General features: G+C 32.7%; 1 protein-coding gene across 1 annotated transcript; it reads right to left on the bottom strand.

Moving 5' to 3' along the window:
• Positions 1 to 250: 250 nt before the first annotated feature.
• Positions 251 to 7,536, bottom strand: LOC107488246 (DNA mismatch repair protein MSH4). Its single transcript, XM_052262187.1, has 23 exons — positions 7,225 to 7,536; positions 6,610 to 6,813; positions 6,327 to 6,362; positions 6,108 to 6,220; positions 5,791 to 5,836; positions 5,362 to 5,408; positions 4,716 to 4,823; positions 4,571 to 4,646; positions 4,230 to 4,302; positions 3,977 to 4,122; positions 3,772 to 3,857; positions 3,380 to 3,519; positions 3,105 to 3,244; positions 2,976 to 3,026; positions 2,653 to 2,716; positions 2,275 to 2,418; positions 2,127 to 2,194; positions 1,980 to 2,038; positions 1,467 to 1,623; positions 1,228 to 1,367; positions 1,037 to 1,151; positions 845 to 967; positions 251 to 646 (listed from the first exon to the last, which is right to left on the bottom strand). The coding sequence occupies exons 1-23, from the start codon at positions 7,288 to 7,290 to the stop codon at positions 482 to 484; spliced, it is 2,367 nt and encodes a 788-aa protein (XP_052118147.1). The 5' UTR covers positions 7,291 to 7,536; the 3' UTR covers positions 251 to 481.
• Positions 7,537 to 9,279: the final 1,743 nt, after the last annotated feature.

Genomic DNA, 9,279 nt, shown 5'->3' with positions numbered 1-9,279 from the left:
TTATCGTTGATTTATTTCTATGCAGTTATCTCTTATTTCATTACCTGAATACCATTTTGAGGACATGGCATTTGATGTTTTGACTTCCAAGTCGTTGAGTTTTGAACGCCTGAATCAAATACTTTTCTATAATTTGTCAAGTTTTGAAGCTTCTCTTTTTTGTTTGGATGAATACGACATCGACTTCCTTTATATAACTGCCGTACCGATATAATCCTCAAGTTAACGTAATTCATCGTTTAAATGCTGTTTTCCACGGATTAAAACAAAGAATTTTTGTGCATCGATCTTCTCTTTGATATCTGGATGTTTTAGGTAAACTTAATAATCTTAAATTCAAATAACTTCTAATTAGATCCATTTTTACTGTATAGTAAAGTCCAAATTTGTCCGAGGAAATCAAATGACACTGGATGTGATCATGGGTAACAAAAACATTGAATAATGAATATTCACACACTCGAATGGATTGAATAAAATTCTAAAGTTTGTCCTCGAGGTAGCATTCTTTAAGATTCGACAACGCCTGGCGAATCATCTCCTCATCTTGATTGGAATATTTGAGGCATATTAGGCGCTGTGCAACCAGGTAAGCCTTCTGTACTGAATGATGCTGCAAGCAATTTAGTTCCATCCTCGTCACTTCCTAAAGGAAAAAGCAAGTCAATACATAATGCTATAACTGATTTCACAATTGCTCTTTGCTCTTCAAATAAACATGCTTCCTAATGTGATTTTGACTATTTATTTATGCAAGCACGTGTGTATAAAACTGCTAAAAAATACACTAACTATTCAAAACCCTTTTAAATAAAAATTCTACAAAATGTGTGGTTACATTTACCTTTTCTATAATCTTCGAGGTGATCATTCTGGCTGTCTCAATAACCGAACTTGGTAGTCCTGCCACTTCTGCTAAGAGAAGGCCATAGTGTGGGACATGTCTTGGTCCTTCCTTAAGGTTAAACTACATAAAGCGGAATTTCAGTTTGGAAATAAACATTTCAAAGCACGAAAAGATTCTTAGAGGCAGCACCTTGAAATCTAAATGGTTGTTTCTCAAGTCAACGTGAAAGTGAAGAATTTTCACGTTTGGATAAATCGTTGCTAATTCTGATAAATTCTCCATATGAGTGGCAAATATGGTATACCTGCAGGAGAGAAAGGTAAAGCTTCAACCAAATTTCTCCATTAGTGGAAAATATTGAAAATCAAGAAACAAATTACGCTTTGAGTGACAAAAGATGCTCGCAGCAACTCCATGCAATTGCAAATCCATCAGTAGACGAAGTGGCCCTCCCAAGTTCATCCATAACAATCAGACTTCTGCATCCAACAGAATGTTTAGTAAGAATTGCAATCTGTGCCTATGAAAAATAAACTACACACATCTTTACATATAATTCTGTATGAACATTGTTAAGATATAAGTTCAATACTCTCAAAGCAGGCGCCTAAAACTGTACCGTGCTAGAGTTTGATTCAAGATTATCAACTGCTCCCATCCTTGTAAAGATTCGATCAACTACCCTTAGAGTTGAGAACCGAGCAGGAACGTAACATCCAACTTGAGCAAGAATAACTATGAGGCACACTTGTTGAAGGTACGTACTCTTTCCACTCCTGGGGGCAAGGAGTACACAAAATAAAGTGTAGGTAAGGAACAGAATAATTTAAAGAACTGATGCCACACATTGATAGAAGGAAAAGGACCAGACTTGTTGCCAGAAAAGTCAATTAGTCAACTTTCATACTGCATCCAATTTTTCAAACCGATAAACTCATATCTGAGGTATTTCTAAATAAAATCATTTTGCACCATGAGTGCTTCCTTTGCCCATTAATGCGTTTGGGAGATTTAGGGTCTGTTTACAAGGCTCCTTATTTCTACCAAAATCATTCAATAATTTTCTGCCAGTAAAATGCACTTGTAATTTTAACATAACTGAATTTTAAATTCTGAGAAGAAATTCTCTTACATGTTGGGGCCTGTCACTATCGCCATATTTGAGGCTTCAGAAAGAAAAATGTTATTGGCCTACAAAGCAGAAAGGTAATTTACTCATAGGTTAGAAGAGAAATTCTTCTACAAGAAAGAGAGGAAAATAGGAAATATCATTACATACAACGAAGTCATTGTGTATGTTCTCTAGAATTGGGTGCCTACCAGAATCAATTGCCATTGGTCCGTTCTCTAGAAAACAAAAGAAAACATCAATCAAGAATTTTATTGATCCAGATACAAAAATGTTATGAAATACCAAATTTTCTTACCAGTAAATTCTGGTCTTGTATATCGATCGACAGGCTTAGTGGATATCATATGAGCAAAGGAATTCACAATCATATCTAGCAAGCACAAGACCTCAGCAAGCAGTGTCAACACAGAGACATTCTCCCGGATGAAATCCATTAGTTCTGTGATTTCTTTCTATTAGAATATATACATTATGACAGAAGAAATGCAATACTTGAAATATGAGATATTGTAAGCCCAAGGAACTAAATGACCTTTACAGTAGTTTCCTTTCTTACATGCCAGATTAGAAAGTTGTCTAATTTATGCACTATTAGTAGTTGATAAAGAATAAATATGCCAAGACCTATGAAAGTCTGCATTAGCTAGTTCCCTCAGTAAGTAGAAAGTACTACCTTCAAGGCAAATCTCTGTTCTGGTATAGCATTCTGCTGCTGCAGATTTATTCCTAGCATTCAACTGCAAATTTAACCACAACGAATGAAACACAATCGTTTCATGAGCCAAGACAAGCTTCTAAGGAAGGCAACATCTTAGTGTTGTAGTTTCACATAAAACCTGCACTATTTGATATGTTAACACATTTGTAGGACGCAAACCAAAACTAAAATGTTGTATAATAAGAACAGTTTTAGGCTTTGTATATAAATGGGTCTTTTTATCAATTTGCTGTTATTGTAAGTGTAATACAAGTCAAACGTTCAAGCTAGTTACTCACAGATGCTAGTTCCAAAGTTGAGCAATGAATGTTGTTCCCATGTTTTACGACCTAATACAGCCGGCAGAAACTAGGTTTAGGAAACAAAGATTAAATAAAAGGATAACATACCAAAAAGAAATCTCTAACCTGAATAAACTTGTTTGGAAGTTTTCCTTGAATGTTCTTCTGTGGTATAACAAAGTGGAATCCCTGCCTGTTTTTATAGGAAAGCTTTAAATTCGGCAACTTGAAATCCTCTCGATACTTGTTTGCAAGATTGTGGATAGCTATGAATATAACACCAAGTGCTTTAGTTAAGTCTCATATGGTAAATGGTAATGCTTCATTTAAAGAATGATTACACCCATGCACAAGAAAGATATTGGAAGCATGGAGATCACACCCAAGGCAGATTTATAAACCTTCACTGGTGTCACAGAATGATCTTCGCGAAATATCCAAGAGACCATCAATCCCAGCCTTGACAGCGAAGCATTGCTGAGTGCAAGCAACAAAAGGAACACAGGCATGAAGCACATCTTCATCAATAACATCCCCTATCCTGAGGTAAAAAAAAAAAATCCCGAGTTAACAAGTCGTTGGCTGATGGAACGTTTTACAATATATAGAGTTTTACTGGGTACAAACAGTGCATTAAGTTGTTGTATTACTCAGGAGCTATTTTACGGATGAAGCAAATATAGGTTGATATATAATTTGGTATTCCCTCTACTTGAATGAATTTTCATACTAGGAAGATATAATTTATAACCACTGCATATACTCATAGTCAGAAGGAAACTCTAGCATATACCTTGTTTTAATAAGATCATATTTCTCGTTTCCACAAACTGACTTGTAGATATTTGAAAGAAGTAAACTTTCCACATCCTTAAGCACCTGTTGTATTTTGCAGAAGAAAGGATCAAATCATCTACAAGCTCCCTTTTTTCAGCCTAAATTGCTTACTGCCAGAATATTTATTCTAGTTTGTGATTTTGTGTATGAGATAGAGGTACCTTTGATAGTAGAGGAAGGGCATCCAAAGTAGTTTTAAGGAGAATAACACTCGATACTAGCACTTGACTCTTTTTAGCATGGTCAACTGACAAGGCCTCGTTTGTAACTTTCTTTGGCTTAAAGCAGAAATGGCATAATACCCTATCTGAATTGAGAACCATACAGCTCTGTTATTACAGAGATGTATAAAACTTATCAAACACATCATTCATCAGTTTGTTGCTCATGATCAACTCATCCTACAATACTTACCAGTCTCTTTTGGAAATTTACGCAAAACCTGACAGAGACCATAAAATAGTTGTTCTTTGCTCATCAATTCATCCTACAATGCAATATTAGAAGACATGATATAAATATTATAGGAATGCTGTTAAACCTCTGTAAGGTTGTTCCCAAACTTAAAAAAAATCAGCATGCAATTATGAGAGGTGAAGTAGTTTAAGTAACTAAGTTTCAGGCTAGAGCACCGACGATTAAGAATATCATTGGAGCTGAAATTTATAACAAGGTGAGCTTTGAAGGAGGCAGCAATAATACGGTTTAAAGTCGAAAATAACAAGGCAAATTGAATCAACGTGATAAACACTAACCAGGCAATCAAGACGAGCATTGATTGTTTCAATGTCTTTTAGTGGCTGCAACAGATTGGCACGGAGGAGCCTAGTCCTGGAGGTACAAATACAATGTCAAACTGGATCTTCTGCATCAGGAAACTAGTGTTGATTCACCACATACCCTCCAGTAGTTTTAGTTGTCTTTAGCATGTGAAACAAACTTCTCTTCTTGTTGCTAGTTCCCAATAAGGCAGAGTGAAATGGTTCAATAATTTCCAAATTTTGAACACTGCCATTGTATTTTGACCACAGAATCCGTTAGCATAAAACAGATGCCGTATCAATATTTTATTACTGAAAGAATATCTTACAAAAAAAATGTATCCCGTTTTCTAATCCAAAGGGGCAAACAGTCCTATCCGTTAACACAAAGTAGTCAAAAGTGATTTCATGGCATATTTGTAGATCAAAATATGATTTAATAATTTACTTTCAGGAGCACCATACATTTGTTGTTCAATTTAACATATAGGAATTGGTTCCTGTTGATAATTGAAAGTGTTTCCTACAGTATCACAAAATCCCAAAATAGTTATCACTTTCAAATCACAACTAATAATCAAAATATGCTCCACAAAATGTAAAAGAGTTTCAGTGAAATGAAAGCAACAATAAATGAATAAACTGAACAAAGGAAAAGTGAAAAACTGCATCAGTCTTTAACAAGAAATGAGCCTTGAGTCGGTTTTGACTTATAGTACACGTAAAAAAACAATAGAGAAGTATCTCCCAGTAAGAAGCAGTTATCCCCTCAGAAAAGTAGGTACCTGGTTGCATCAATATTCATGTGATCAAACGATCCATTAAAGGTGACCTGAGATAGTGAAATGCATTGAAGAGCAAAAATAAGCAGTATTCATCCCACAAGAATTAGGTGCAGATTAAATCAATATAAAAATTAAATACGGGAGTTCTCTGGTTAAAGAATTCGATCTTTGACATTGATCATTGGCCTAAAGAACATTAACAACCCATGAATGGCTATAAACAGATGTTTATAATGTTTAGATTTGCAGCAGACTTCAAGTATGTAAAGAGTTGAAGTTCAAACTATGAAGTTGTGTAGGTAAGTGACCTATACTATTTTTTTCCAAGATTCAGGGAATGCCAGTGATAAGATAAACAATACTGACTTCAAATTAATTGAAACAAGAAAGAATAAATGAAGGAACAACAATGCGAAACAGAACGCATACTGATAACGAGTGATTTGTAACAACGACCCCTTTTTCTGCTTCCATCCTGTGCATGTACAGTCGAAATTTGATTGCAGGCAATCAAACACTAGGAAAATGAGGATCCATACTTACATAAACATATGGATGTTAGTGTTCATAACCTTTCAAGAAAAGAAAACCTAATAAGAAAGATGACTAGTGCAGTAGAACTAAGAAAGCATTATACACGAAAAACTCAAGCTTCAATATCAAGGAAAACAATTTTTAATATTCAGGTTTTAGACATCACTAACGGGGGATCACCAAGATTTATATTGACTGAGTATTGGGAATACCACTTAATAGTGGCAGCCGCGGCCGCCAAGCATAGATAATACTGCTTGTAATACGTGTCCAGACCAAGTGCTGAAGGCTCCTTAGTAGCTAGGTTCTTTACTAGGATAGCACCCTATAAAATAAAGGTTCAGTAGCATTTAGCCATTTACCAGAAAAAAGTTGTTACAACAACCTAAATCTTGAAGTAAACTGAAGAGCAAAAAAGCATGTGTGGAAACCTTTGTGTCATCAAAACAACCGCGGGCTGAAACTACCTGCACATAAAAGAACTACTCATAAAATAAACGTTGTACTACAAGGATGCCAACAATATTGTTTTGCATTCAAAGCACAACAATGAGAGAAGGATGTAGTGAGAGAGGGAAAAAGATTGCAATGAGCTACAAGACTACGGAAAAACTATCACTACAAAAGCTAGCTAATATGATAGGAGAGTCCAACGCCTTATAAAACTCTTTTTCTCTTTTTCAGGTATTAGTCCCTCAAGACTATAGATATTACCTTCTTGACTGATGCATAAAATCTATCAACCAATTCTGTAACTGCAGCTGCGGAATTGGACGCTAACTTGTTTGGAGGAATAATGATCACAATGGGATCATAGAAATGGAGCAACGTCTTTGTGTTTTGATATGAACTGCTAGTTTCAATATATTGAGATAGATGCAAGGACGCGGACCTTAAATCAAGAGCAGCTAGTCCAACCTGTTCCAGTTAGGCAGTATAAATCTCATTTACCTGATGAATAGAAAATTAAGCAAAAGTAGAATATATTCATTTAAGACGAATTATAGCCCAAATAACACAAACGGTATGCTAAAACAACTATACTACTGCACTTCGTTGACATTGCCAATGAGAATCAATTTTACATTTGTCTTTCTAACTATTCCTTTATTGAGATTCCTACCGGCGCGCAGATCTAGAATGTAGATTAATGAATAAAGAATAGTTAAACATGGAGCTTATATATCCTTCGAATAATCAACCACTACAAATATAGAAATTTCAAAAACAAACAATAATCAATAGGGAGAAAGGAATATACGGATTAGAAAAGTTGGAGCAGAAATAAAACACGAAATGAATGTTTGAGAGAGAATCGAAGATCGTAACCTCTTTGGCTCTATTTTCAATGATCCCGATGACGAAGCTGGAACCCTCTCCAATGGCGTCTTCCATTGCGTGGTTTCAAATTTTAGCAAATTCTGTTGTATGCCTTGCCAAATGATACTAATAGTAGCGTCGATGATGCACACGTTCCATGAGCTGAAGATGTAGCGAGTTCCCGCTGGGACGTTTTAAATCCCTCAAGCCGCTTACCCGATATCCCTTTTTTTTAAAAAAAAAAAAGAAAATAAATAAAAATAACACACCAACTGAATACTCAAGTACTACAACCCTTGCATGGGTTTTTGCTGCAGTTTTGGAATCCCTGGAAACTCTGCATTGTTCAAGAACCCTGTGGAATACCTGTGATCTGAAACAAGCTAAAAGCTTGAAATGAACGATTTTTACATTAAAAAAACGTACTGGTGATGACGATGGAAACCGAAAAATTCAGATACCGTAGAGCGAATTCAAAAGAGTAACCGCTTTTTTGAACAAAGAGAAAAAAAAATATAACAATTTAAAAAAGAAGTTACACTATGTGTTTTATTTTGGATAAACCATCAAAAATATAATTAAATATATTTAAATTTTATTATTGATAAAAATATATTTAAATTATTTTAAAATATAACAAAAATACACCTGTGTGAACAAAGAGTTTTTTATATTAACTAAAAAGAGTAATATGACAAAAAGAATATTTCATGTGATAGGTAAGAATCTAATATTAATATATGAGCCACATTTTTGACACATTTTAAATTATTTAAAAATATTTTTATTAATAACAAAATTTAAGGACAATTTTCTCAATGCTTAAATAATTCGAATGTATTTTTTTATAATTTACCCATACTTAAAAGTATTATTATTTTAAGCCCGTTGATGTTGATACTTGCTACTAGTAGGTTAACTATAACATTTTTTTATTTAAATAAAAAATATTTTTTTTACTATTTTAAACTTAAATAAGTAGATGAATAGATCTACGAAATTAAACATTATGTTATATTTTTGTAATTACTAAGTGTAAAAACAAAATTTAAACAGTTCACGTAAGAATAGTCAACAAAAATAAAATGTATATATATTTTTCATTTTTAATTTACACATATTACCAACAAAAATAAAGTAATTATTTTTCTCATATTTGTAGTTTTACTAACAACGAAAATAGAGTAGGAGTAGAAAAAATTTTATTGATGCCGAAGAATAGAAAAGAAAATCAATATCTAACTTGACGGATCTGTGTCAAAAAAAATTTACAAATATTTGCTTTGACAAATTATTATTTATACAATTATACACAATTATATTGCAGCTCTGGTGGTAGATATGCATAAAGAAAGGAGAAAAAAAAGAGGCCGGCAAAAGTGTCTAATCAAATATGAATAAAATGGTAATAAATTATAATTAACATTTTAATTTTTATCTTTATTATGCTAATTTTTTTTTCTCCCTAAATGACTATTGAAAAGATCCGAACTATATGTGAGCACGCCAAAGATACATGATATTGATAAAAAGGTTAATATTATTGTCAAAGCCGGTCATTATTAAAAAAGGTAAAGCACCAAAAATGCATCTGAATAATCTTGTCGCTGATAAAAATATACTCGAATTTTGTTATCGAAAAAAATATCCTTAAATAATTTAAAAATACGATAAAAAATGTTAAACAATAAATATGTATTTTTAAAAAATGTCTTAGAAATTGAATTTTGATGTGATTTTTTGTAAGCAAGATTAATTAAAAAAAAGTTATTTTATCATTAAAATTTAGTGATTTTTTACCAAATTTTAAGAATTAAAATATCTTATTTTCTAATATTATTTACAAAAAATTGCATCAAAATTTAATTATTAAAATTTTTTTTAAGAAATACATATTTAATATTAGATATTTTTGTCAAATTTTAAAATTATTTAAAGATATTTTTGTCAATAAAAATATTCGAGTACATTTTATTAGTAACAAAATTATTTGAGTGTATTTTTGGTAATTTAACCATTTTATTGTTTTACAAATTTAGAATATAAATTTATTATATTATAATT

Source organism: Arachis duranensis, chromosome 5 (genome assembly GCF_000817695.3).
Source record: "Arachis duranensis cultivar V14167 chromosome 5, aradu.V14167.gnm2.J7QH, whole genome shotgun sequence".
NCBI lineage: Eukaryota > Viridiplantae > Streptophyta > Magnoliopsida > Fabales > Fabaceae > Arachis > Arachis duranensis.
This window is presented reverse-complemented; position numbering and strand designations above follow the sequence as displayed.

Bases quoted from the DNA above. Each gene is read 5' to 3' on its own strand.
- LOC107488246 (XM_052262187.1), bottom strand. From the start codon at position 7,290: ATGGAAGACGCCATTGGAGAGGGTTCCAGCTTCGTCATCGGGATCATT. The intron at 5,409-5,790 runs GTATGCGTTCTG...TCACTATCTCAG, and splicing joins TTACAAATCACTCGTTATCA to GTCACCTTTAATGGATCGTT. The intron at 4,824-5,361 runs GTACCTACTTTT...ATACAATGGCAG, and splicing joins ATGAATATTGATGCAACCAG to TGTTCAAAATTTGGAAATTA.